At 32.5% G+C, this 27,810-nt stretch overlaps 4 protein-coding genes across 6 annotated transcripts; 1 reads left to right on the top strand and 3 right to left on the bottom strand.

Annotated features, from left to right (window-relative positions):
* On the bottom strand, nucleotides 1–1,518 carry LOC110622255 (thioredoxin-like 3-1, chloroplastic). Its single transcript, XM_021766713.2, has 5 exons — nucleotides 858–1,518; nucleotides 680–754; nucleotides 412–478; nucleotides 279–296; nucleotides 1–193 (listed from the first exon to the last, which is right to left on the bottom strand). The coding sequence occupies exons 1-5, from the start codon at nucleotides 1,184–1,186 to the stop codon at nucleotides 95–97; spliced, it is 588 nt and encodes a 195-aa protein (XP_021622405.1). The 5' UTR covers nucleotides 1,187–1,518; the 3' UTR covers nucleotides 1–94.
* A 6,365-nt stretch (nucleotides 1,519–7,883) lies between these two features.
* LOC110623386 (protein trichome birefringence) lies at nucleotides 7,884–10,702 on the top strand. The gene is made up of 5 exons (XM_021768310.2): nucleotides 7,884–9,097; nucleotides 9,202–9,394; nucleotides 9,482–9,675; nucleotides 9,841–9,999; nucleotides 10,079–10,702. The coding sequence occupies exons 1-5, from the start codon at nucleotides 8,052–8,054 to the stop codon at nucleotides 10,434–10,436; spliced, it is 1,950 nt and encodes a 649-aa protein (XP_021624002.1). The 5' UTR covers nucleotides 7,884–8,051; the 3' UTR covers nucleotides 10,437–10,702.
* A 2,789-nt stretch (nucleotides 10,703–13,491) lies between these two features.
* Nucleotides 13,492–21,349, bottom strand: LOC110623803 (protein FAR1-RELATED SEQUENCE 7). Of its 3 annotated transcripts, none has more exons than XM_043960363.1 (6): nucleotides 21,086–21,349; nucleotides 20,913–20,996; nucleotides 19,275–20,816; nucleotides 14,510–16,539; nucleotides 13,932–13,987; nucleotides 13,492–13,790 (listed from the first exon to the last, which is right to left on the bottom strand). In XM_043960363.1, the coding sequence occupies exons 3-4, from the start codon at nucleotides 19,671–19,673 to the stop codon at nucleotides 15,001–15,003; spliced, it is 1,938 nt and encodes a 645-aa protein (XP_043816298.1). In that variant the 5' UTR covers nucleotides 19,674–20,816; nucleotides 20,913–20,996; nucleotides 21,086–21,349; the 3' UTR covers nucleotides 13,492–13,790; nucleotides 13,932–13,987; nucleotides 14,510–15,000. The 3 variants fall into 3 exon arrangements, with proteins under 3 accessions (XP_043816298.1, XP_043816299.1, XP_021624522.1); XM_043960364.1 differs by having other exon boundaries at nucleotides 19,275–20,651; XM_021768830.2 differs by having other exon boundaries at nucleotides 19,275–20,996.
* A 569-nt stretch (nucleotides 21,350–21,918) lies between these two features.
* LOC110623482 (homeobox protein engrailed-like SMOX-2) lies at nucleotides 21,919–26,839 on the bottom strand. Its single transcript, XM_021768445.2, has 6 exons — nucleotides 26,049–26,839; nucleotides 24,297–24,849; nucleotides 23,771–24,033; nucleotides 23,567–23,646; nucleotides 23,281–23,457; nucleotides 21,919–23,091 (listed from the first exon to the last, which is right to left on the bottom strand). Exons 1-5 carry the CDS (start codon nucleotides 26,430–26,432, stop codon nucleotides 23,319–23,321), a joined length of 1,419 nt encoding a protein of 472 aa, XP_021624137.1. The 5' UTR covers nucleotides 26,433–26,839; the 3' UTR covers nucleotides 21,919–23,091; nucleotides 23,281–23,318.
* Nucleotides 26,840–27,810: the final 971 nt, after the last annotated feature.

The following is a 27,810-nucleotide window of genomic DNA, read 5'->3' as shown; positions in this document are numbered from 1 at the left end:
AAAGAAGATCCTTTTAAAGAAGAATATGGAATAGAACCTTATGTATATACATGTAAGATTACAAGCTTAATCAGGAATACAGACACATATATTATCATACAAATTTTTGAATCATTTCTCTCACTTCTTCAATCACAAGCCAGGCCTTGTGTCCTCCAATTACTTCTGCTTTCATCTCTCCATCCTTCCATAGCTGCAATACCATTCATTCAAATTTCCAAGTTAATTTATCTAGTAAATTTATTACAGTAAAGCAAAACTTGAAGGTGAAAAAGTACCTGTATTGTGGGCATTTTCTGGCGATTACAATAAAGAAAACAAGTGTCATTAGAAGAAGAAAACTTAGATGATGATCATAAGAAGAAAACAAAAATAATTAATTAATAGAGAGGTGAGAATTATCAAACGTACAGATATGTTTCCTCGCTTCACTAGAGATTGAGGCACCTTGTTGACATCCACAAAGTAAAACTTGATCCTATATGCATTAAACAAGATCAAAAACAGAAAATTTCTCTCAAAATTTTGAAAACCCATTTACTATTTCAACAGTTAATTACGTGTCAAAAGTCAAAAATATCCTTAGGATATTTTCTAGCTTAGATATTTTAAGAAATCCCAACTGTTTACTCCACCAATATGCAAGCACAGGAAAGGGATAGAGAGAGAAAAGAGTTACTTGGTATCATATTCAGCAGCTAATTTCTCCAACTTAGGCTTCAAATAGATGCATTTCCGGCACCAAGCAGCCATCCTATAAAATTAAAAGCACAACCCACAATTGATATCTGAATTTGAGATCATCAATTTGTTAAACTAGATAACGTAGACCAATGAAAGATTGCCGAGTTACATACCAATCGATGAGAATTGGCTGGGAAACTTCCTGAGCCTGGAGTAGAATCTGATCAAGATGCTCGGAATCGTTGATGGGTTCCATGTCTACAGCAGTAGGTCTTGTTATATCTGGCCAAAATGCTTCTACTCTCAAGTCTCTCTTTGAAATCCTTTTACAACACCTTCCATTATTTCTACTATCAAACCAATTACAACACCCAGAAGTTGTTTGTAATAATGAGCAGCCGGCGCCGCCACCACTCCATAACTGCTGCTGGTGTTGGTCTATGTGGTGATACTGATACACTTCTCTGTACAAAATGTGAGAATTCACCCCCAAAGTTGACATCTTTCTTCTCTTTTTGACTTGTGCAAGAAAGAAAATAACAGAAAATTGAAGGAAATCAGATATAGTTTGGTGGGTAAGGAGGAAAAGTTTCCAAGAAAATCATGTCTTGGGGAATTGAAGGAAATCGATAAGGTCTCACTTCTGAAGAGTTTGGGATAAGAGGAAGGTTGCTTTCTTTTGGTTTTAACTTTTTTTTTTCTCCTCAAATTGTTAGCTGTTATTTATTTCTTGATGAAGTATTTTGGTTGTTTCGAAAATGTGGGAAAGAAAATGGTAGAGAAAATGGAAGGAAACCTTATCCGGAATGAAGAGGCAGGCAAGAATTCAAGTGTCCTGATCTTGAATTGGACAATTTAAGCTTAACGTTTTAGCTTAGAGAGAGATTTTTTTTTTAAAAAAAGGGTTTAACGTTTTAGCCTCTTTGATTGCCAACACTAACAATGGGCTTCTCTTCAAGCCCTGGTTCCTTTGTTGAAGAGAAGCCCATTTCGCTCTGACTAATTACAACTTTTTTATACACAATTTGCTTTGACTAAAATTTAAACTCAAAAGATTTTAGCCTTAGAAATCATTTCCTTACTATTTCTTACCTTCTTTTTCTTTTTTTTCCTTTGAGCATTTGCTTTGACAATTATTTGAAATCATGCAAAAGTAGTATATGATTATATGACCCATTTGTTCTCTAAAAGATATATAATCCTTAGTAATTAACTTAGAGCAAACTCAATATTATTAGTATGGTTCGGTTCAAAATCGAATCGAATCGAATAAAATGAAAATTAAAATTTTAGTATTTATAAAAATCGAATCGAATCAATTTTGATTAAAAATCAAATCAAACTGAACTGATCTTAATTCGGTTTGATCGAATTAAATTTTTAATGAACTTTTTATTTTTTACACTTTATTTTTAACATTTTAAAATTTAATTGAAATATTTTAACCTAAATGTGATCTAATCTCTCTATATTATTAAAAATAATATATTATTATTATTAATTATTTAGTTCAGTTTTTTTAATTTTTTCTGATCAAAATCGAACAAAATCAAAATAAATGAAAAATTTTAAAATTAAAATTAAACCGTACTGAAATGAATAATAAATCAAACTAAAATTTTAAATTAATTTAAATTTGATCGATTTTTTTATTTAAACTGAATACCATCGCTCTTAATTATTAAAATTACCTTCTTCTTTTTTTTCTTTTCATCGAATAATATAGTGATGGGTACATTTAAATTTGATGCCATATCTGCGAATTTATATCAGGGTAGAAAAGTTATACCTATTAACTTTTTAATATTCATAATTAAAAAAATAAAAAAGGGCAAAACTTAAAATAGATCATTAATTTAATAATTTGATTAGTGGAAGCATGATGATCTTCCAGCGGAGAAGTGTTATATTTGTTTGAAGAAACTAAGAATTAACATATAAATTAAATAATGATTGAAAATTTTATATTAATTAGTGTTGGTGGAGGAATTTTATTTAATTTTTCCTCACATTTTACATTGTGAGTTTATATTAATTGTATAAATGTTTAACCATTTAAATATAAAATATATTGCAAGGATGGATCATCAATAATTTCAATTTATAACAATGGTTTTTTTTTCCATCAAGTTCTAGAATTTGTCACGTAGACTATGTACACTTTTTAATATTTCATTGTTCAAAGGATTAGTAATATATTTAAAAAAATTTCTCTAGAGATGTTCTTTTCTCTATTCTTTCATTTTCTTTTGGATTGTCAAAGGGGGGACAGTCTCTCTCTAGTCCCGGTGTGTGGGTTTCCTCTGGCTTCCAAAAGTAATTTAAATAGGTGGTTTTTATTTTTTATGATTGCAATTTGGTGTTTTGCTTGGAGAGGAGCTGTCTTTTGAACCTGCAATGGCTATTGAAGACGTTGAGGTTATCGAGAGAGTTTGGTTTAGTAGTAGACACATCTTGGGTCAGTACGATGCTTGCATGTAAGCCTCTGGTGATCCTCAACACTAATTGAGTGAGGGAGCTCTGGCCACCACCCTCTTACAGCCGTGATTCATCAGTTTTTCTCTGTTTTAGCTACGATCTCAACCCTCATCGATTGAAACCCTCAAATCTCGAAGTTTGGCTTGCTGCTTGAAATCGGAATCTCGATCGCATTCTTTCTGGAAGGGTATTTTTCGGACCTTGACCTTTATGGTTTTCTTTTTATTGCTGAAACTCTATTTGGAGTAAATCTATGCTTTTCTTCAGACTACTTTCAAACAGTCGATTTAGTATGAACAGTGGTAGTAGGTTGTTGGCGCTTCCAGAGTCCTCTCTCGGTGGATCTGAATTCTATTGTTATTTTTGTGTTAGGGGGCTTGAGCCTGGATTTGTGGTGTCTGTTGGGCTTTAGCTGATGTAATTTTTTTTTTCTCTTTATCTTCAAAAAAAAAAAATTTGAGGCCCAAACACTCAATATTCCAGGCCCAAACACTCAATATCCATTTTGATAATAATATATTATTAGTTTTTTGGTCAGATTAATTTAATATTATATTAATTTAGTGTCCTTTCCTTCTTGTCCTCTGATTAATTTCAAGCAGGGTTGGAATTTGGCTGGTTTGGTGGACTCGTCGACTATAGCAGTGAGAGGCATTTTTAGCAGAATCCTCTGTTAAATGGTTTGATTGTTTTCTGGACCGGGGTCTTTTACGTATATAATTTAATTTATAGTAAAATAACATAAAAAATTATTGATATGATAATTAAAATATAATTATTAATTAATATATTTAAATATATATATATAATAATATTTTAATTAGTGACATTGCACAGGAGTTTAAAATTGTATCTGATTCTAGAAGGACTAAGCACCGACTTATAAACCAAAAAAAAATCTTATATACAACTTGAGAGAAAACCCATGTCAGAGGAACCTTGAGAATCCCCAGAAGGTTCATAGAAGCTATGGCAGAGTATGATTATGGGAAAGGGAAAGGGAAAGGGAAGGTAAATAAGTCCAATTTGTCTTCTTGAAAAGCCAAAAGAATTTAGATGAAAATATGGGCCAGTGGCTGAAGGAGAGTCGGTGGACAAAGATTGTTTTGAAATTTTCAGCCAAAACTTTATCAATCGTTTGTGGGGTTTATCCAGGACTTCAATTTCAACCAAAACTTTATCAATTGTTTTGAAATTTTCCATCAATATCATTTTCATAAGAAGTCCACAAATATTATATATCTAATTTTGTATTCATTTCTTTTTTTCTTATGCTTCAAAGGGAACATTTTCAAATAAATTCTTTAACATAAATATATTTATTTTCTATAAATTAAATATTTCACCATAAAATAAGCACCGATATCATTTAATTTTTGTGGTCAATATTTAATATGTAAGCTTATAAAATATAATTATATGAGAACATTATATTAATTTATGAATTTTATAAAATAAAATTAAAAATTAGAGCGTATATAATACACATTCATGCATGGATATTAAATAATTATATTTTTATAAAAGTTAATTATAAATTATAATTTTTTTTATTATTTTATTTTATTTTAAAATTTGAATGGTATATATCTTTTTAAAGCATATTTAATATATTTTAAAAATTTTAACAAATTATTTTGTTTATTTTAATGTCGGTTTCCAACTTGAGAAAAGGAATACCAACTTCCATAGTTCCACGCCATCCCAATTTCACTTCCGTCCATTCCATAGATTTCCATTTTAAGCTTAGATTTTGACGGAAGAGATGGTGACAAATTTTTTTATTAATTTAGAGGAATTTTTTTCATTAAATATTTTTATTTTAATAGGAAAATGGGTACATAGCTAAATTAATCACCCACTTTTGAATTTCTATTTCGAATAAATCTTTAAATAATTTATATAGTTTTAAAAGAGATTTTTTGGACAATAAAAATTATATGTTTTTAGAGTACATGCTCAATTAGAGTTAAAATATGCTTATTTGAATTTAAATAAAATTTTAAAAAAATAAATAAATAACATTTAATGTGATAAATATATTAATTTAAAATTGATTAAAATTATTTTATAAATTTGACCATAATTAAAATATATATATAAAAAAAATTGAATATAAAAATATAAAGTTTTTAATATAATTTTGATTAAATCGTAAATGTAATTATTTTCAAATTTAAAGATCAAACTATAATAAAATTATTTTATCTTTCTATTCTTAGTTAAATGCCGAAATGATGACAAACGCCATTACCTGGCAGCTGATGATGTTAGTAGGACGGAATTTATATTCCTTGAATGCTGACGTTAGCATGCCTCGAGTATTTTTAACGAGAAATTCATTAACGAATTAGGTGCCGACAGAACAGTACCACAGGTCTTTCTTAGCTGACGTGTAATCCACTTGAGTCCATGCTAAAGCGTACGGATCCGTTTTCCAAATTAATACCACTTGTGGCTCCTATTATTCCATAGAATTTTTTTTTAATATTTAGCATTAAAAAAACTCTAATAAATATTTTTTATCAATGGAAATTTTTTAAATTCTATTTTTAAAAAAATCAAATAATAAAATGAGTTTTTTAAAATTAATTTTCTTAATTGAATGTTTTCAAAATATAGATAAATTAGTAAATTTACTAAATATTTAAGGATTTGATTATAATTTTCCATCAGTTGCATAGTTAGGTCTCATTCAAACTTGTCATCATCTGTCGGATTGTTAATGAAATCATCCAATCACATCATTTTCATGCAATTTAATGGATTTTTCTTCAACCACTGCATTATTAATAAGGTCCATGATTCAAGCTCTGAAATAGAATTTTTTTCCCCTTTCTATTCTTCTTTTGAAGAAAAAAAATACTTCTTTTTGATTATTGAGTAATAATGGATAAGCTTCAAAAGAAATAAATTACCATTTTTTATTACTATTATAAATGTGATATATTTTAAAATAGTTAAAAAAAAACAAATATTCTCTATTTCAAGACTCCCTCTACCTATGAGAAAAGACAAATTATATAATTGTGGTATTCACTGTTTGAATTTTTAAAATTATTAAAATTTAAATTTTAAAAAATTATATAGTTTTACAAGATTTATTCATTTAATGAAATTTATACATTATTTAAAATAATAAGTGTTTCAGATCTTACTCTTTTAATCTCTAATTTTTATTTTAAAAAAATAAATATATTTATTTTATGTATATTTTATTATTTTAAATGTATAATTTTTAATGAAATCATTTAAATTAAAATTTTATTTTAAAAAACTAAAATAAAATTGTAGAAAAAAATTAAAATGGAGTGTGATGTTCTAATTAAATTAAATTAAAATGTAATAAAAATAAAATTAAATTAAAAAACATTAATTTTAATTGTGATATAATATGATTATGACATGAAAAGATCAACAAGGAACATAAATGGTAGTAAGATTTTATCAGTAATTTTAAAATATACTTATAAATTTAATACAATAATAAATGTATTTAAATAAATATAAAATTTTATTTTTTAAATATTTGATTTTATTTTTAAAAAAATAATTTTAAGGTAGTTGTTTTTTTATTATTATTATTTTTTTATTTTTATGCCTTTTCACGGACCTCTAAGCAACCTGATACTCCTATACAAAACGACAAAGATTTTACCACAAAACAAGAAAACGGCAAAGTTATAAAACAATGACAAATGGATGTGCCCATCGAATTTTAATGGGTTAATGTCCCACTAAATTTTATCAGCAAATTTTTAATACACTAAATTTTAGTTTGCAGTTCGAATTTATCTTTAATTATTAATAAAATTAAATAAAATTATAATTTATTATAATTTTAAAGTGCAAATAATATTTTATTTAATTATTTAAATTTATTTATTATTTTAATAATTATTCAAATATAACACCAAAAATTCAAATTGATATATTTTAAATTTTATTATATAACTCGGAAACAAAATTAATTTAACAATTTTAATTTATATGTGATGGGTGCTTCAAGTGTCGAAGGGGCACAAGCCACATTCCAGTGCTTCACCCACCGCAGGTGACCGTATATCTCTGTAGTAGGTTCTCCTTAAATCACGATCGTACATTCGGTCCTTTTCTCTACTGATGCCTAAAATTTTGACACGTGGGATCTGTGTACGGAATTAAAAACTAAAATAAATTAGGGGAAAAAATTGTTCATGGTAGAGTGGGGGGTCCACGCGGAAGGCATTTATCGGGAAGTGGTTAGAAGTGGGAGATCGCATGGTATGAACTGGAAATTGAATTTCCTCATTTGGTGATGGGACTAATACTTGCTTCTTTTTGCCACTTCTCCTTTACTAAATGTTATTTTTAAAAAATATTTTCTTATCTCAAAATAATAAATAATTTATTTTGAATAATATTAATTTTAACATAATTAAAAAATAAAAGATATTAATTTTTAAATAAATTTCCATATAATCTTATTAAGGATAATTTATTATTTTAAGTGGTAAATAATTTTTAATTTTATATACTTAGATTTAATATATATTATGATTTTGTGTTTAAATAGTTAATAAGTTAATTTTTAATAATATGGAGTAAATATTTACTCTTGATAATATCGTCCTAAAATAAGAAAGAGGATGAAGTGGCACTTTTGTAATTTTCCGACAAAACCAGGTCCATTTTTACAGCTAGTGCGATGACTCCATCTCCGCTTCTTCGACAACCTTCGTCTTCGTTCAACTCATAGTAAAACACTTCTCTCTCTCTCTCTCTCTCTTGTAACAGTTAGACTTCTCTCTAAAAAGCTGCTCCAGTTTCTTCGTTTCTTGCTTCGCTACCTTCTCCATTGCCATTTTCTCAAACAATCAAAGAGAGGGTCTAAGCCTTTTTGGTCTCTCATGCCTGGTTCAGACACTAAGTACATCTCCATTAATGGAGGAACCCTTGTCTCAGACATAAGTCGTCTTTCTTCTCTTCTTAAAACTAGAAGAACTCTAGCTTTTGCTTATGGGTTTATGTTTGCTTTTGTTGCTTTCACTGTTTTTTTAGCTTTCAACCCTTCTCCTAACTCATCTTCTCCTTGGTTCTCTAATATATTTACTTCTAGCTCTGTTACTACTTCTTATGATTCTTACAGATCTCGATTCTCTTCTATTTTCTCTTACTTCTCGCCCAACAACTCATCATCGGACCAACAAGAGCATGACTTCTCTACTTTGCCTACGCAAAGCGACGCCGGATCTAACACGAGTTTGTCTCAGCCTTCTGGTGCAAATAATGGGGTGAGAGACTTGCCCATTGTACAAAATCGCACACAGAATACAGTTGATTCTGTTAAACCTCTGGTTTTTCAAGCGAATCAGTCGAATAATGCTTCAATTGTCAGTGAGGTATCGTCTACTGCAAAAAATAACACTCAGAATATACAGAATTCTGATAAAGATCATGCATTGAAGCCAAATCAAACCACAATTCCTTCGCCAATGATCCCTGTGCGAGCAAACACAAAATCTGTTTCACCGGTGCCAGCAAATCAGAATGCAAAATCATCTACGAAACCAGTCTCACCGGTGCCGGCAAATCAGAATCCACAATCACCCACGAACTCTGCTTCTTCGGTGAAAGGAAATTCTGGGAAGCAAGAGAAAGGAGTTGAGGTGAAGAACGAAGCATCGAATTACACTGCTTCTCTGTCGAAGAAACACAGTAATGGGTCGAAACAGAAGAATGAGACTAATTCAGAGGCGTCAGCCAATCAAGGGATCGAAAGCTTGTTGAATTGTGATTTGTTTGATGGTGAATGGGTGAGGGATGATTCTTATCCTCTTTACAAACCTGGGTCTTGTTCACTGATTGACGAGCAATTCAATTGCATTATTAATGGCAGACCAGACAAAGACTATCAGAAATACAAATGGAAGCCAAAGAGCTGCACTTTACCAAGGTATGAATTAAAATTATTGTCAATGATCATTTGGGTATTTTATAATCTCTACGAGTAATTGGATTTGGATTCTGATCTGCTGATTTTGTTATATGGGTTTGTAGATTAAACCCTGCACATATGTTAGATATGTTGAAAGGAAAACGACTCGTTTTCGTGGGAGATTCTCTCAATAGGAATATGTGGGAATCTCTCGTTTGCATGCTGAAAGGCTCAGTGAAAGATCAAAGCAAGGTTTTTGAAGCCAATGGGAGACACCATTTTAGAGGAGAAGCTTCATATTCCTTCATATTCAAAGTAAGTTTTCTCGAGTCTATTAGTCTTTTCATCTCCTTTTCTTCTAATCCATAATTGAGTGAAATTTCTTTGTGGAATTATTGATAGGATTATGACTGCACTATAGAGTTCTTTGTATCTCCTTTCTTAGTGCAAGAATGGGAAATGTCTGACAAAAATGGAAGCAAGAAAGAGACTCTTCGGCTTGATTTGGTAGGGAGATCATCTGATCAATATAAAAATGCAGATATCATCATCTTCAACACTGGTCACTGGTGGACTCATGAGAAAACTTCTAAAGGGTAAGCTTCTAATTGCTTGGATTGCTTCCATGGAATCCGAGCCGGCTTGTTTCCTAATCAAAACACTACAACAAATTGAACCTTTTGTGACCAAGTCTTAGTAGCGTGGCATCTTACCTATTTCTTATAGCGAAAGTAAACTAAACTAGTAGTTTGTATTTGCAGAAAGGATTATTATCAAGAAGGGAGTCATGTCTATGATGAGCTGAATGTTCTTGAAGCATTTAGAAAAGCTTTAACAACTTGGGCTAGATGGGTTGATGCCAATGTAAATCCAATGAAGTCTGTTGTCTTCTTCAGAGGATATTCTGCTTCACATTTCAGGTGAAAGCAAGACTTCAAATTTCTGCATGATCTTTTTTCTTAGCAAGTGCTTTAGATCTGATCGAGTGATCTTTTGCAGCGGCGGGCAATGGAACTCCGGCGGCGCGTGCGACAGTGAAGTTGAGCCAATCAAGAATGCAACATATCTAAGAGAATATCCACCCAAGATGCTAGTGCTGGAGAAGATACTAAGAGGGATGAAAACTCATGTCAAATACTTGAACGTGACACAAATGACAGATTACAGAAAGGATGGCCACCCTTCAATCTACCGGAAGCAGAAGCTTTCGCTGGAGGAAAGAAGATCACCGCTCCTATACCAAGACTGCAGCCACTGGTGTCTTCCCGGCGTTCCTGATGCCTGGAATGAGATTCTTTACTCCGAGCTCTTAATAAACGAGCACCAAAAGCTCCAAGCTCAGAAGAGACACAGGTAAATAGAAGATCTCAAATTTCAGATGCTGCAGTTGAAATCTGAAGCCAAATTACACTTGTATACCCATAATTTCTTTTTTTTTTTTTTGCCTCATCAATTTTGAATTATAGAAAGTAAAAAAGAAAAGGGAAAGATCAAAGAAAGAGACGTTGCTCTCCATCAACCATGTGAGAGCAGGCAGCAAGTGATGAGATATGTGAAGTGTAAATCTCACATTATTTAGTTTGTTTCACTAAATAATATAATAGTGAGTAATCCATTTGCTAAGGCCTTGTTTGGTTGTGATGATTATATTTAAAAAATTATTCTTGAAATCCATTAAATAATTTTACTTTGAAGCAAACAGGATTTGAATATAAAATATGGGATTCTCCTTTTTATTAATGTATTGAAAGTGAAGCTAATTTCAAAGCAAATATGTATCAATGTGTAAATAATTTATTTATATTTTTTGGGAAGAATTTGTAGTCAAATTGTGATTTGGCAAAGACGACCGGCCGACCGGCCGTTTACTACTTTTGATGAAATTAATCTAATAAAAATATGAAATTATTAAGGTTATTTTATCCGAGTTTGGTCCTTTTCACACATTGTCACATGCCGTGTTTCTACCGTGAATCTGTCTGATTAATGCGAGTTTTTTTTTTCCTTAAAAAATAAATAGAATTTTTTTTTTAAAATATCATGAACTTACTTATTTAAAAGTAAATTTAATAATTACTAAATTATTTATTTATAAAATATATAAATTTAAATATTTAAGATAATAATTATTAGTAATTAATAAAAGATCAATTAGTTGGACCTCTAAAAATTGTTAATTGTGTCGGTCACTAATGAAGTGGGCATGAGTGATTGACGAGGGACTTTGAAAATTCAAGGTTCGGCATGTAATGTCAACAAGTTTGTGATTACTTTTAGCAATAATAATATTTTATTTTCTTGCTTTCTGGCCTTTTTCTTTAATGTTTTCAATATTATTTAGAATAGGTTTAGTTTTAAAAAACAATCAGAATAAATAACATTTTAGTATTTAAATTTTAAGATAATTAATGAATAGTTTCTGTATTTTTAAAATATTTAAATTTTTATATAATTAATCTATTTAAATTATAGTCCACCGATCAAAAAAATAATAAATACTTTAAATATTTAAAATATTTTTAAGAATATTTAAATCCTTTATAATATTAATAAAAAAATTTATATTATATAAACTATATTTTAGATTTTAAATTTTAGTATAATTAGCGAATCAGTCTTTACATTTTTAAAATTAAAATTTTAAATCTCTCGATAAATTACAATTATTCTATTCACCGAATACAATAGCTCAAAATTAGTGGATGATCAAATTTCTGAAAATATAATTTTTCTTAAAGTATTTTTTATAGAAGTTTATAATTTATTTAAAAAGTTATGATATTATTTAAAAATAGCTAAAATTATAAGTATTTTTTAAAAATTTTGAAATTATAAATATTGAAATATTTTAATGAATTAAAATTAAAAAATAAAAAATATTAAAAATTAATTAAATAAGATATTATAAATAAAAGTTAATAGAGATTTAAGGGTGTAATTTTAAAAATATAAAGACCGATTTATTAAATATATAAAAATTTAAGAATTTAAATATAATTTATTCATTTAAAAAATTTAATAAAGATATTTTTACACTTTTCTGAGTAAAAATAGATGGATAAATTTTTTATTTAAATTGATTGATTATAAAAAAATTGAAGTGTTTAATTTTAGAAATATATAAATTAATTTATTAATTTTGTTAAAATAAAAAATTAAAGTATAATTTATTCAAATAGTTATCATATTTGTACGATGACAACTTGAGAAATAAAACGAGTTTTTATTATTATACTAAAAATTTAATAATTATAAAAGCTTTTAAAGATTATTTTTAAAAAAATCAAATTTTAGTCCTCAATGAAAATTATATTGTAAAATTTATTATTTGTTATTCTTTCATCTGACTTTTCTTTTTTAGATAGTAATATACCCTCATTTTACCTTTTCTTCGCATCATTTAAGGTTTTTTATATGATTAAGGAACCACATAAATTACAGCAAAAAATATTAATTAATTTAACAAAATTAATTATCTCTTTTTATTAAAAAAAATAAGATAATTAAGAGAGAGAAAAAGAGATAATTTAGGTTTTAAAAAGTTATAGAAATAATTATTGTGTTTAATAGATGTAAGAGTAAAATTAGAAAAGAATAATTGATGCTGGTTAATCTTCTCAAAGTGAAAAATGATTTTAGATAGAACTTTTAAAACGATTAAATAAAAATAAATAAAAAGTTATTTATTAATGTTCTAATATATTCCATTAATGTCAAAAAAAGTAAAATTTACTAATTTTAAGAGTAATTTAGCAAGATAAATTACTATTAAAAAATTGTGAAAGCAAAATTACCTGCTTATAAGATTAAACATCTATCTATATTTTTAAATGTAGATCAAGCCACGCATAAGTTCATTCTACAATATATATGCATTGAAAAATTTTCAAAAAGAATACTGAAATTCAGAAAGAAATAAAATTTTTGTGTGTATGAATAAGTTTTGTGTGTATGAATAAGTTACGTATGAGCGTATCTGTCTGTCCATCCTCACTAGGCGGCCATTTAATTTCCTTTCGGCACCCATGCTCATAGGGTCACGGCGTAATTGGACTTACTCTCCTACTCCTCGTCACGTTAGATGAGCTGAATTCTTCTCTAATGAGTCCGGGTTCTCGATTAGTCTGACCTACTTCAACCGCGAATTAGGTGACATGCTGATAGATCAACTTATGTAGTGGATTCTGATAGATTTTGAAACTAACTCTTCTTCCAAAATCGATCTCAGCCTTAATGTTAGTGGTCCAGCAGTCATCAAATTATATAAAGTTATATATATTTATATTACAGATCTATATAAATTTAGTCTTATGAATGTTCTGGCTTCAATGAAGTCTATTGATTGTAAAAGATGTGGCTTGGTAATAGTGTACGTGTATTTAACTACTTGTCTCAACTAATGAACAATAAAAGAGAGCACCGAAAATAGTTGTATTATTTACCAAACTCAAGACAAGTTCGTACAATCTGGAATCATCCAGGTTAATAGTCTTTCTAGCCTCAGTGGTACATTAACCAGCTAACAATTTCTCTAACTGCTCTTAACAGCTTTACATTGCATATAACGAAGACATATCATTGGTTCACGTAAGAATTCTCGTACAATACCAAAAGGAGTTACCAAAGATCTCAGAGAGAGATTATATCAGGACCTACCATCTTTGGTTGCCTCTCCCATTTTCTTCTCCGAATGCTTCCTAAAACTGTATTTCTGTAATTCCATAAGAAGCACTATTGGTTAACAGGGTCTATGCTTTCAAGACAAGCTGAGGATGATCTGGAAAAAGTAAAAAACCAAAAAAGGACAATTTGGAGGCAACTAATTTAGAAGGTCTGTGTTAAGCACTCTTACCAATTCATAAGTTGAACCTGGTCCACGCACCACTGTGACATCTAAAACCAATGCCACTGAAAAAGAAAAAAAAAATACCATACCCATGCATGAGCCCATATCTAAATAACAGCAACAAAAGTTCATACTGTGACGAGAAATAAGGAAAGGGGGTGGGGGATGGGGGCAAATGTTATATAACACGATAAATAGGAAATGGGATAGATCGGTTTTCATTTCCATCTGGGGAAAAACTTGCCTAGCTGAGTTTACATGGATCCCAGGCAAAATTTTTTACAGATAACAATCATAAAACCTCAGGTTTTTATGTCTCGGATCCATTTAGGAGTCTGGGCAAGAATTTCCCTTCAATTTTTGGGTTATGAATGAAGTTGTGAAAGAGGGTAGGGAACTGATCGAAGGTAAAGAATCCAACATTTTGTCAAAGCATATGGTACAAATAAAGCACGAAAATTTTTTTTATAGGGTTGGAACCACCTATTAAAAATATGATGTAAATCAGCAATTATAAAAAAAGGCGAAATAAAGAAGGTTAACGTGTAAAATATAACATAGATAGGAGATTTCGTCATTCTTACATTTCATTACTTCTGTTGAAAGCTGATTGCAGACGCCATTACTGTCTTCATAATGAGCTTCAGCATCTGTTGTTTTAAGATCATTTATGTTCTTTGATTTCAGAACTCCTTCCACCCTTTTTAATGTCATGTCTAAGCAATCCTCAACTATATCTTGGCTCTCCTTGACTGATACACCTTTAGTAATTACATTCAAAGCTTTGCGCATAAGGAAATCAACTGGCTTTTGCTTTCTGCCAGTCACCTCTTGTCCATGGAGATCTGTCACTATACCATCTTTAGCAGACTTTGTCCACCTCTTTAATACGTATTTGGGTGGTATACATAAAATGTTTCTTGCATTGAGTACCTTCAAGGCATGCGCACATAAAATGCCAACTGATTCATATTTCCCACAACTACAGCTAATACTAGAATCCAAACAATTGTATTCCAAAATGCTTTCCTTTGGGCCCACCTCTGTCAATTTGAACGTAGAAATCGGTCCATTACTAGAAATTTCCCTTAACGCCACTGATGAAAGTTTTCTCCACTCCTCCTGGAACGCAGAGAACACTGTGCAAGTGTATATACATACTAGCTGCTTGTTTCTCAACCAAACCATAATGAAGAGTCATTTCGGGTGCACTTCCATTGCAATGAAAATCTTCATATAACTCTTCTCTACGTTGTTGTTCTGCAGCTAGAAAATATTGTTGAACAAACTTTGGTAGACTCATGGTCTCACTTGTAAAATTTTGAAAAATATTTTTGATGTTTTCCAAGCAGTGAATGCCAGCACCAAAAGTTCGCTTGTTGAATACATGAGCCCATCTTTTCCTATACATGTATAATGTATTAAGGCATGCATTTTTGTGAAGATCAAACTGTTCCAGCAAAGAACTCCATCTTGACTCAAATTCTTCCTGTGTGTCACAACCAGAGATGCATTTATTAAAGAGGCTTGCGAAGTCAGGTTGCCCATAGTATGTGGGTAGGTGTTTTGACACATTCCGGAAGACATACCACAAACCAAGTTGATGATTTGCTTCCGGCATTACCATTTTTACTGCATCAACCATTGGTTGACCCTCATCCGTAAAAATTGTTTTTGGTTGACGCCTTCTCATAGCTTCCATAAATGTCTCAAACAACCAACAAAATGAGTCATTGCTCTTATCAAGCAAAAAAGCACAGCCAAATAGGACATACTGTTGATGATGATTAAGTCCCAGAAAGGGTGCACAAATCATTCCAAACTTGTCCATCTTAAAAGCTGTGTCCAAAATAAGAACATCACCAAAGTATTCATAGTCTATCTTTGACCTGCCATCTGTCCAGAAGAAATTTGTCATGCAGCCATTGGCATCTACTTGAACTGCATAGAAGAATGACGAATCCTCAACCTGCATATGTCTGAAATAATTTATTAAGCTTTGAGCATCTTCAGCTTGTAGGCTATTTATTTTTGCTTCATGGACATAGGTACTGCAACCCATCTTGCCAAACTCAAAATATTTTGTTGCCCCAGCTTCGTTTCGGGTGGGAAGCACCAAGTAGGGCTCAAAGGTTTTACTGAAACCATCAAGTTGATGATTGTGCTCTTGACAAAATTGGGAGATTACCCATTTTCCATTTTCTACTGTACACCTGATCCTGGCTCTGCAGCCTGTTCTGGTTTCTTTTCTCTTGAACTTCGTTAGCTTGTTGGCTTGCTTCTTTGACCGAAACCCTTCTCTTGAACAAAAAAAGAACCGTTCTCTAATGTCTCCATTGGATGATCGATGCACCTTTCCTTTTCTTACAGTGAAACCAATTCTTTTAGAATACTTTTTGTAAAATTCATAAACCTCGCCATCAGAAGAGAATACCATTCCAAGTTCTGGTACTTGAAAATTATCTTCCTGAGTTCCTTTACTTGCATTGAAAGTTGATAAGGATTGTATCTCGTCTTCATTGCTACTAGATGATAGTGCATCATCTTCCTCACTCTCTGATGATAATGAATGAATGTCAAAACTTGCACAGTTTTCCGTTGAATTATCCAGAGTCTGATTAAGAAAAATGAAATTAATTGAAGAAGATGAACCTATGTTAATTGAAAATTATGGCAATATCATCCTCCAAAGCAGAAACAGTTTCCTTATGCTGCATCATGAGCACACAAAATTCCATAGGAGGTACGAAATTCACAAGAATCTTAGCAGAGAAGTGAGAGTTTCAAAAGGATACTAAAATAAAAAGGAAATGATATAAGAAAGTTACGAATGGCAAAAGATGGGAGGCGTTCGGGAAATATAAGATAACAAGGAGAGAAGCTAAGAAAGCAATCAGTGAGATTTATAGTACATATCTAACCAATTTGAATGAGGTTGATGACACAGGAGGGGAGAAGGAAACATACATGCTAGTACAGCTCAAGAAAAAGAGGAGTACAGATTTAAATCAAGTGCATTAAGGATGATCAACAAGTTTTGTCGGGAGAGAATGAGATTAAAGAGAGATGGAGAAGCTACTTGGATAAATTGTTCAATACAAGTCATGAAGATTGCTTCAAAACTATTGATGTTTGTTTGTAGAGACGAACCTTAATTACAATTTGTAGAATCAGATTCAAAGTTAAATAGCCCTTTGCAGCCCATGTGGCATCCCTATAGAAGTATGGAAGTGCCTTAAGGAGGTTGGAGTAGCTTGGCTAACCAAGCTATACAATAGCACATAAAAATTGGGAAAAAAAATGCAAAATAACTGGACTAAGAGAACTTTGGTTGTTATCTTTAAAAACGAAGGAGTAGAATTGTCTAAAGGCATACAAACTATCCTGGTATTAAACTGACAAGTCATATGAAAAATCTAAAAGTGATAAGCACACACTTAACATTACTAAGGTATCAAAGAACCATTTTGGCGTTATGCCTGGTAAATATACAATAAAGTTTATCTTTTTCATAAGAAGATTCATAAAAATATACATCGAGAGAAAAAAAGCTTTATGTATGGTGTTAAATTTGGATTAGGTCTAACTTACCTCTAAAACTAGTTCGAGGGAAAGGAGTGTCTATGACCCATATAATGGCATGTTATCCCTTTGCACAACCCACACAGGATTCAACGCATGCCCCCTCGCTCCCAATCCTGAATTTTACTGGTGTGTGGCATATTTATAAGAGGCCCAACATTAGGAGGATCTGATACGTGGGATTCAATGCACACCCCTCGCGCCCAACCTAGAATTTGACTGGTGTGTGACATATTTATGGGAGGCCCAACATGAGAGACTCTAATACCATATTAAATTTGGACTAGGCCTAATTTACCCTAAAAACTAGCTTTGAACCCGTCTAACTTACCTCAAAAGCTAGCTCAAAGGGGACGAGTGTCTATGGGTCCATATAAGAGGCACATTACCCTTTCCACAACTGATATGAGATTCAACACATGATATTATTGACTTAGAAAAATAAATAATAAAATACTGAAAAAAAGTTTTTTGGTGAGTCCTAAAGAAGAAAGAAGTATCTCAAGTATATAAATAATATTAAGAACATGTATGAGAAAGTTGTCACGAGGGTAAAGACGGGGGAACATAGACGAGTTTTCCATAACAATAGATTGACGTTAAGGATTGGCTTTGAGCATGTGCCATGTACATGTTCACCTTAGTTATAAATGTGTTGAGTAGTCATATTCAAGGTTATGTCTCATGTTGCATATTATCTCCTTGATGATATTGTCTCAATGGATGAAACTAGCAAAGAGTAGATCAAAAGTTAAAGTTATGGGGGATTCTTTAGAGCAAGGTTTTAAGCTAATTAGAAGTGAGATGAAATATATATAGTATGAATTTAGCTCTCATATAGAAGAAATAGGGGTGAATTTCGTTTGGATGATATTTGGTGCCTAAATGCAATTCGTTCAAGTATTTATTTTTTCATGTATGAGAATAGAGTTACAGATAGGATCAATACATGATAGGTTAAATGGAGGAGTGACATAGGGTGTATTATGCGATTGTCAGATCACTGATAATGTTAAAGATAAATTATACAGGATTATAGTCAGACCAGAAATATTGTATAAGAGTGAACACTAACAGCTAAAGCATAACATAAATTTCTTTACTCTATTATCTTTCTTTACTCTATTATAAATAGGCCTGCTTAAGAAACATAAATTTCTTCTTTCCCATTCCCCTCTCCTCCATACTCGTTCATCCCTATTCACTTTCTAAAAAATATTCCAACTCTAATTTGAGCGTCAAAGGTCCAACCAGGATCTCCCCTGTGTACCTCTAATCTACTTCCTGTAGGTCCTAAGTGCTAAGACCAGAGTGAGACCCCATCTATGCAAAGAGACAGATCCAGACTTCCTTTTAATGAGTATTATATATTTCACAATTCCATAACACACTTACACTTAAACAGTTTAGGAAGCTGATTATGTTAGCTGTTTCTGAAAATGGTACTTTGATCGTCTTTTCTTCAGTATAATAAAGATTTATTCTTTTCCACCCAATCAAAATTAATAATTGAAGGGTGTGGTTAGCCAATTTGACATATAATTGAAAAAAAAAATGTCGTAATATCTTAAACTTATAATGCCTATTCAATCTCTGCAATAAACCGGTCAGTAGAAATTTGACACTGCTGTCTGCAATAAATGCATCCCTCAAAAATTTAAAATTTCAGATATAGCAAAAAAGATGAGAATAAAAACGAAAATAAGACAAAAAAGAAGGGGAAGGGGCAAGATCGATTTTTTAAATAAAAATACGCAAGGGACATACCTCATCTTGAAAAATTCCAACATGATTCTTCATGAATCCAGCAACATCCTTCTCAGTATCTTGATATTGATCTCCTTCTCTAGAGCTATGTAAAGATGATGATCCAGACGAAGATAGACTCAGATGTGCAGAAATTGCAGACAGAGCCTCTGAAAGATCACTGTTACTATATGCAGTACTGGTGCTGCCCACATCCTTCTTCTTCCTCTTCCTTGTCTTGGACGATGAGTTGCCAAAAACATAACCCCATTCATAGTCCAGCCTCGAAGGTCCTATTACTGAATCATTTAGATGGTTATTGTAGATATCGTACCAGAAATCCATGTTGGAATTTTGGGCAGCACCCAGACTACTGGGTGATGCAGCAGGCCCAGTAACAGAATGAGAAGTTTCTGCCATTGGCTTGGAGAAGCAAAAGAGACAAATTGTCGCTGGGTTGTGAAATAAAACTTATAGAGAGGAAGAAAGTCGAGAAAAGGAGAAGGTGGAACTTGCTCCATTTCAAACAAAATCTGGGTCTTTATATAAGTAGTTAATCTGGTTGATAATATGAATAGTCCTGGAGCACCTAAGATAGGTATACCAGAGACATCTCATGTTTAGGAAGGGCTCCCCGTGGACAATTGACTCCCTGTGGCCCTACCCACAGCCACAGGAGAGGGAAGCTGACAAAAGAAACTTCATAGTTCACACTTCTCACAGTTTTTAAAGGTTTTTTTTTATTAAATAAAAGTGTGATCATATGACTTATCTATCCCATTGTTCACTAATTTATATAGGACTAATTACCATGTTATCCCTATCTTTTGACTTAATTAATTAGAATATCATGTATTTTGTAAATTATATTAAAATAATTTTAGAATTTATTTCCATTAATATAAAAGAACATTCTTCCTCTTTGAATCTTTTTATCATTAATCATTGTCCTCTCTTATAATCAATAGTGACATAAATTGTTCTAATGCTGAAATTATCCTATATTTACAAATAAAACCTTCTTTCTGTCTCCTTATTCCAGTAATGAATGTAAATGGCGAGGCAAATACTAAGAAGTGCCCAAAAAAGATGAGATGGGTGGAAACTGCTTTTATAAGTTGCTCCATTTTAAGGTCACAGAAGCAACAACTGTCAAATTATTCTGCATATTTTAGTGGATTATTCTTTATGGATAAGCAAATTTCGTTTAACTTATTCATATTGTTTCCTGTAAATAAGCCTCCCTGCCCTTGATAATCATATCTGTTGCAAAAAGAAAAAAGAAAAAAAGTGGACTTGCCCCTTGGCGCTCCATAAAGAGACATACCTCAGGTAGAAGCTCTGTATCGTCCATGGCATGAAGATCTAAAAGGCCAGCTCCAAAATCACCCCTGAACTCTGGAGAATAAAAACCATCAGACACAGCAATAACAGCTGAATTTTGGGCAGTTGGTGTATAAGGATCAGAACTTGATTGAATCAGGCTGATTCTCCGTTGAAATTGAGGTTTCTCATTAGCTTGAAAAGCCTTTGTTTTCTTGGGCAGATTGCGGCTCCATAACTCTTTAACAAAAGACATGACAATATGGATGCTATTCTCCCATTTATAAAAGCTTCATACAATCGGATTATAATATTAAATACTTCATATCTGCGTACCTTCTCTTCTGCAGCTTAGCTCGGCCGTCAGTGGCATCTTAACCAGCCTCATGTACGCTTCCAAACCAAAAGCAAACGCAATATCTATGTCGGAAGCCACAAAAATCATTGAATTCAGTATAATTTTATTGCATTAAGATAAAGTGAAAAAAGCAATTATTTATATAACTTACCAATAAACTAGAACATAATTATCCATTCCATCAATAAGATTTTCATCAGAATGGCACACGAGATGCGAGAGGAATTTGATAAGTCAATGTAGAGGGCACAATTTCAGAAGCCAGATTTTTCTCAGGCATTTCAGCAAGCAGCTCACGTGCAAAACTTGTAGCACACGAGAATGTAATATTTCACCCCCAAGGAAATTTGGGTCTCAAACTTCCAATTTCTATTATTATATTGTTGGATATTTAATCAAGAAAGCTTAAATCGCAAAATCTACAAATTTTTTAAGAAAAATTATATGAGCTAGCCAACATTAATTATAATCTAACTAAACATTATCAGGTTGGATTTGTTTGAGAAAAATAATTTATATAAGAAAATTTTTTTTTCCAAAAAATATACTTGATTATAATTTAGAAACAAAAAATATTTATATTTTTATATATAACGATTAATAAGAATTTTAAAGTTTAAAAAATAACTTCTTTAAAATAAGTTATTTTCATTAAAATTAACTTAATTATCTTTTTTATTATTAAAATATTTTCTCCAACTAATTTCATTAGTATTGCAAACATCACAAAATATGGAAAACATTTATTTGAAAAAAAATTTAATGATTAAATTGCATTTCTTACCTTTGGATAAAAAATAAAGTCTCAAAATTTTTGATATAGGAATTTATCATTGAAGTATTAATTCTTGTGTTTTTACGTATAATTTTATTATAATTTATGAATTTTATTATAATAACAGAAAATTTTATTATCATTATATATAAACGATTACATAAAATAATCTTTTAAAATATTAATTCTGGGCTTTTAAAGACACAGGATTAAATAAATCTTCAAACTATATTCAGTTATAGTTCCATAAAATTGAGATCTTTCTAGCAAAATCTCTTCTAATGCAATTCCTCATCACCAGTCAACAGACACTCTTCAATAGAATGTTTTACAAAGAATTCCTTCAAGTTTGAGCCCATGTAACTCCCAAATAGTTACATATGAATATGGAGTTGTGCTTCTCTGTGTTCCATCTTTTTTTCCCATTCCTTTATAGTCACTAATTTCACCTTGGCCATGTGTCATGAAGCAGCTTGGTGAGCTTCAGAATCAGCTTCAGCTTGGGACATGTGAACTTGGGCAGTGAAGGGATATAACCTAGGCTTATTAACCAGTGATGGTGATGTAGAATTTTTGTTGCTAGTGGTGGTAGTTAAAAGGATGGTAGTAGTGGCGGCCTTGATAGCCGCTGGGTGTTTACTGTTGTTGTTGCTGCTGGTGATGGTGGTGGTAGTAGTATTATTAGTAGTGGCGCTAGCAGAGGCGGAGGCGGAGGCGGTTGCAGTAATCGCCACTTACTTCAGGAGGGCACATGGTGAGAGTAGTGTCTGGAAGTTGCAAGTAAAAAGGTAGGGAAGTTTTTTTTTTCTCTGACCTATGCGAGACCCATTGCATTTTTCAAGGCCTATGGAGCTAAGAATTAACTACAACAGAGCAATATACCAAGCTAAAACTCGGCCTAACTCAGATGGACAATCCAACTAACCAAATCAAACTGATACAACCCAAAGCACAAACAATCGAGATCAAACTGTTCAAATAACCTAAGCTTTGCCAACCGCATGCAAACAGTGCCAATCGACCAGACTCACCCCACTGCACAACAACGCTCAGCATCTAGGCCATCTACTGCCCTCAACCACATCGGAAAACCACCAACCAGACCAGAAATGCAATCAACAAAGCCATCATCACCAGACTCAACCTCAGCAAAATATTTTATGAAAAACCCAAACCATGCAACTAACCATATACAAACCCAGAAAGAAGCCTGTGATAAACCTCGTCAGTAAACAAGAAGTCACTAGAAACCACTGTGAGCCACCATGAGCCACGATCGAGATCGGCAAAATAGAGGATTGGCCCATTACATTTTCAGTCCAAGATAACCATAGAGCCACCCAATCTAAAGACCCTGACCAATTTTCACCAATCCTAATGCCCTGTTGTCACAGAGCAAGCCCAAAATCATTGAACGAAAAAAAATCCTTACAAACTCACACCAAAAAACTCCCAACAAACATTACCTACATAGAATAGAAAAAACAAAGACAAAGAAGCGAAAACAAAACAAAACAGACACTCTCCGCCTGAAGGCCAGAGAGTGCTGACACTGGAATCGCGGTTCTCACCCCCTTTCTCTTGCTTCTCGCCCTCTTTCTCTATATGCTTAAAAATCGGGTAGGTGAAAAGCTTTCAGTGCTCTTAATTCTTGCAATTCCTTCTGCAGCCTTCTGTTCTCTTCTGTCAGTGTTTGGCAGCATCTCTTTAAAAACTCAGAGTCCACCTCTGCCTGCTTCAACTTTGTGCTATATGAATTCAAAAGAGCACAAAAACACAAGTTATTCAAAAATGGGTTATCAAAAATGCCCCAAATAAAGCATTCATGTCCCAATCAAAAGGCAGGCTTGTGCATACCTAGCTCTTCTGTTCCCAAACCACAATTCCACTTGGTCATAACGAAGATTAAATTGCCTTGCTAAAGCAAGCCTTTGTTTCTGCACATTTTGAGCTCACTTCATTACTATAGAACTTATACACAAGCAATCAAAATTTTATTTAACTGACGAAAAATGGATGAAAAAGAAAAGAAAAGAAGGAATTGTTCTGGATTTGACTTACAGGATTGACGGTACTGTGTTCTTTGAAGCTTTCTTCCAGGAAAGCTGATTGCTCTTTAGAAAGTCTGAGTTTCTTCAAAGCCTCCGTATCTCTTTTATTGCATCTACCACCTCCGCTGCTCCTAATCCCAAAATCCATCCGAAATGATGACATACCGCTGTTGGGAGATGACAGCGCCGCCCCTTCTTCTGCCTCCTCCACTGGTAGCCGGTTGATATCAAACCCCCTATCTGATTCCTCCGTGGAAACCCGTTCAGACGCCACTGTAACATTAAGAAACAACAAGAACCCACAAGCTAATTAATATGCAAAAAATGCAATGCCCAGATCTTTAAAATCATAGCAAAGCTGTGATACACTAAAATCAAAAGAAATAAAAAGGGGCTGATAGGGAATTGCTTTCTGGGAAAAATGTGAAAAGAAAATAAAAAGTTGTTAAAGTTTTCATTGCTCTTTCTTTTGGACTCTTAGCAAACAAACAGAATGATAAAAGCTAGATCTTTAGTTGATAGTTTAGGGGTTTTACTGAAATCCATCTTGGCAAACTCAAAATATTTCACTGCCCCAGCATCTTTTGCCACTGTAGCTTCATCTCTAGAGGCCAAGTTGGGCTCAGAGGTTTTAGTGAAACCATATAGTTGATGATTGTGCTTCTGAGAAAATTGGGAGATTACCCATTTTCCATTTTCAACTGTACACCTCATCCTGGCTCTGCAGCCTGTTCTAGTTTCTTTTCTCTTGAACTTGGTTAGCTTATTTGCTTGCTTCTTTGACCGAAACCCTTCTCTCGAACAAAAAAAGAACCGTTCTCGAATGTCTCCATTGGATGATCGTCGCACCTTTCCTTTTCTTACAATGAAGCCAATTCCTTTAGCATATCTACTGTAAAATTCATAAGCCTCGCCTTCAGAAGAGAATGCCGTTCCAAGTTCTGGTACTTGAAAATGATCTTTCTGAGTTCCTTCAGCTTGCATCTCATCTTCATTGCTATTAGATGATAGTTCATCATCTTCATCACTCTCTGATGACATTGAATGAGTGTCAAAACTTGAACAGTTTTCCATTGAATTATCCAGTGTCTGGTAAAAAAAAAAAAAAGAAGTTAGTTGAAGAATATGAACCTATGTTAATTGTAAATTATGGTACTATCATCCTCCAACGCACAAAAATTTTCTTATGATTCATCATGAGAAGAAAAAGTTGCATTTTTTTTCATTAATTATCACAGTAGAATAGGACTTGAAGATGAGGTTTTTGGAGTGAAGATTTTTTATAATAGGATTAACTAATTGAAACCAATGTTGGAAAAAGAGACTACTATCACTTTTAGTGTATAACAACCTCAAGTGGGTCTGGATGAGGAAGCTGAAAGCAAGTTTTGGAAGATATGGATACTTTAATTCAAGATATTTCCAATGAACATAAAATCTTATTATGAGAGATTTGATTGGACATGTGAGTAGCATCAATAAGAGGTTTGTAAGGTTGCAAAGAGGGTTTGATATTGGAGTAGGAATAAGGAAGAGGTCATTCTAGTAGAATTTGATTTTGATAAACATTCTTTTCAACAAAAGGAAATCAAACTTTATTACCTTTAAAGTGAAGGTACCCATAGTCAAATAGATTTCTTTCTGACTAGAAATGAGGACAAGGTTATGCATTTGCAAAGTTATCCCTGGTAAGACTCTAACCATTTCATACGGGATATGGTTTTGTATTTGAAGATTAAGATTGGAGGGAAGAGAACAATAGTATGCAACTTGGAATACATTAGTGGAATCTAAAGCATTAAACAAATAGCTTCCAAAGAGAAGCTATTGAAAAATGTAGATGATAACATGATACTGTATGGAGGGCAATGGCAAGTTGCATTAACAAAGAAGCAGTGGACATGCTATGTAAATGATTCTTTGATTGTCTTTTCTTTAACGAAGATGTATCCTTCTGCCTCGCCAAAATTGGTGAAATTATTGATGGCTGTGGTTAGCCAAAGGAATGGTTACTTTCTGTAGCCCAAGCCAATTTGACAAATTAAAGAAAAAAACATTGTTATTATATCTTACAATTATAATGCATACCTCCTTCATCATTATTACTATTATTAATCTCTCCTTCTTTCTATTTTAACATAGAAAAATAGGGTTAGTAAAAAATTGGGACTGCAGGTCTACAATAAACACATCCCTCAAAAATTTTCAAAATTTCAGATACAGCAAAAAGGATAAGAATAAAAATAAAAATAAGACAAGAAAGAAGGGGAAGGGGCAAGGGACCTTACCTCATCTTGAGGAATTCCAGCATGATTCTTCATGAATCCAGCAACATCCTTATCAGTATCTTGATACTGATCTCCTTCTCTAGATGATGATCCAGACGAAGATAGACTCAGATGTGCAGAAATTGCAGACAGAGCCTCTGAAAGATCACTGTTACTACATGCGGTACTGGTGCTGCCCACATCCTTCTTCCTCTTCTTTGTCTTAGGCGATGAGTTGCCAAAAACATAGCCCCATTCGTAATCCAGCCTCGAAGGCCCTACTACTGAATCTTCTTGATTTTTAGTATAGACATCGTACCAGAAATCCATGTTGGAATGTTGGGCAGCACCCATACTACTAAGTGTTGCAGCAGCCCTAGTCACAGAATGAGAAGTTTCTGCCATTGGCTTGGAGAAGCAAAAGAGACAAATCGCTGGGTTGTGAAATAGAAATTATAGAAAGAAAGAAACTAGAGAAAAGGAGAGAAAAGGAGAAGGTGGAACATGCTCCATGTCAAACAAAGTCTGGATCTTTATATATGGAGTTAATGAAATAGAAAGTCCTGGAGCTCCTGAGATAGGTAGACCCAAGACCACCTCATGTTTAGGAAGGTTCCTCGTGGATTATAGACTCTCTGGCCCCACTCACAGGAGAGGGAAGCCGACAAAAGAAACTTCATGGTTCACGCCTCACACTCCACACGGTTTTTTGGCTTTCTTTATTAAATAAAAGTGTGATCATATGACTAATCTATCCAATTGTACACTGATTTATAAAGGATTGTTATGATTTGATTTAACTTAGTAAAATATTTTGTATTTTTAAAATTACATTAAAGTATTCCTAAAATTCTTTTTCATTAATATAAATAAGATCTATTTTCTTTGAATTTTTTTGCCGTTAATCAATATTCTCTCTTATAGTCAATGGTGAAATAAATTATTCTGGTGCAGAATTTATCCTCCATTTACAAATAAAGCCTTCCTCTGACTCTTTTCTATTCCAGTAATGAATGTAAATGGAGAGGCAAATAATAAGAAGTGCCTAAAACCGATGGAGGAAAAGAGGGGAAACTACTTTTATGATCAGGTGCTCCATTTTAAGGCCACATAAGCAACAACTGTCAAATTATCCTGAATATTTTAGTGGATGATTCTTAATGGTTAAGCAAACCTCCTCTAAATATTGGGTCCTTGATAATCATATCTGTTACCAAAAAAAAAAAGTTTGGACTTGCCCCTTGGCACTCCATAAAGAGACATACCTCAGATAGATTGCATGAAGATCTAAAAGGCCAGCTCCAAAATCACCCCCTGAACTCTGGAGAATAAAAACCATCTGACACAGTCATACCAGCTGAAGTTTGGGCAGTTGGTGTTTAAGGATCAGAACCTGATTCTCCATTGAAATTGAGGTTTCTCATTAGCTTGAAAAGCCTTTGCTTTTCTTCGGCAGATTGCGGCTCCATAACCCTTTAAGAAAGACATAACAATATACGGGTGCTATTCTCTCATTTATAAAAGCTTCCATAAAATCTGATTATGGTATTAAATAGCAAATACCTCATATTGTGGTATCTTTTCTTCTGCAGCTTAGCTCGGCCGTCGGTGGCATCTTAATCAGCCTCGTGTACAAGCCCAAACCAAAAGTTAACGGAATATCTATGTCGGAAGCCACAAAAATCATTGAATTCAGTATAATTTCATTGCATGAAAATAAAGTTAAAAAAAATCAATTGTTGATGATTATCCATACCAATCAATAAGATTTTCATCAGAATGG

The sequence above is a fragment of the Manihot esculenta genome, chromosome 9 (assembly GCF_001659605.2).
Source record: "Manihot esculenta cultivar AM560-2 chromosome 9, M.esculenta_v8, whole genome shotgun sequence".
Taxonomy (NCBI): Eukaryota; Viridiplantae; Streptophyta; class Magnoliopsida; order Malpighiales; family Euphorbiaceae; genus Manihot; species Manihot esculenta.
This window is presented reverse-complemented; position numbering and strand designations above follow the sequence as displayed.

Excerpts from the sequence above, each read along its gene's own strand:
- LOC110622255 (XM_021766713.2), bottom strand. The coding sequence starts at position 1,186 with ATGTCAACTTTGGGGGTGAATTCTCACATTTTGTACAGAGAAGTGTAT. Across the intron at positions 755-857 it reads CAGCCAATTCTCATCGATTG|GATGGCTGCTTGGTGCCGGA; the intron begins GTATGTAACTCG and ends TTAATTTTATAG. Across the intron at positions 479-679 it reads GCTGCTGAATATGATACCAA|GATCAAGTTTTACTTTGTGG; the intron begins GTAACTCTTTTC and ends TAATGCATATAG.
- LOC110623386 (XM_021768310.2), top strand. The coding sequence starts at position 8,052 with ATGCCTGGTTCAGACACTAAGTACATCTCCATTAATGGAGGAACCCTT. Across the intron at positions 9,395-9,481 it reads CATATTCCTTCATATTCAAA|GATTATGACTGCACTATAGA; the intron begins GTAAGTTTTCTC and ends AATTATTGATAG. Across the intron at positions 9,676-9,840 it reads CATGAGAAAACTTCTAAAGG|AAAGGATTATTATCAAGAAG; the intron begins GTAAGCTTCTAA and ends TTGTATTTGCAG.
- LOC110623803 (XM_021768830.2), bottom strand. The coding sequence starts at position 19,673 with ATGGCAGAAACTTCTCATTCTGTTACTGGGCCTGCTGCATCACCCAGT. Across the intron at positions 16,540-19,274 it reads TTGGAATTTTTCAAGATGAG|ACTCTGGATAATTCAACGGA; the intron begins GTATGTCCCTTG and ends TTTCTTAATCAG.
- LOC110623482 (XM_021768445.2), bottom strand. The coding sequence starts at position 26,432 with ATGGCAGAAACTTCTCATTCTGTGACTAGGGCTGCTGCAACACTTAGT. Across the intron at positions 24,850-26,048 it reads CTGGAATTCCTCAAGATGAG|ACACTGGATAATTCAATGGA; the intron begins GTAAGGTCCCTT and ends TTTTTTTACCAG. Across the intron at positions 24,034-24,296 it reads GTTTGCCAAGATGGATTTCA|TGGCGTCTGAACGGGTTTCC; the intron begins GTAAAACCCCTA and ends TTAATGTTACAG.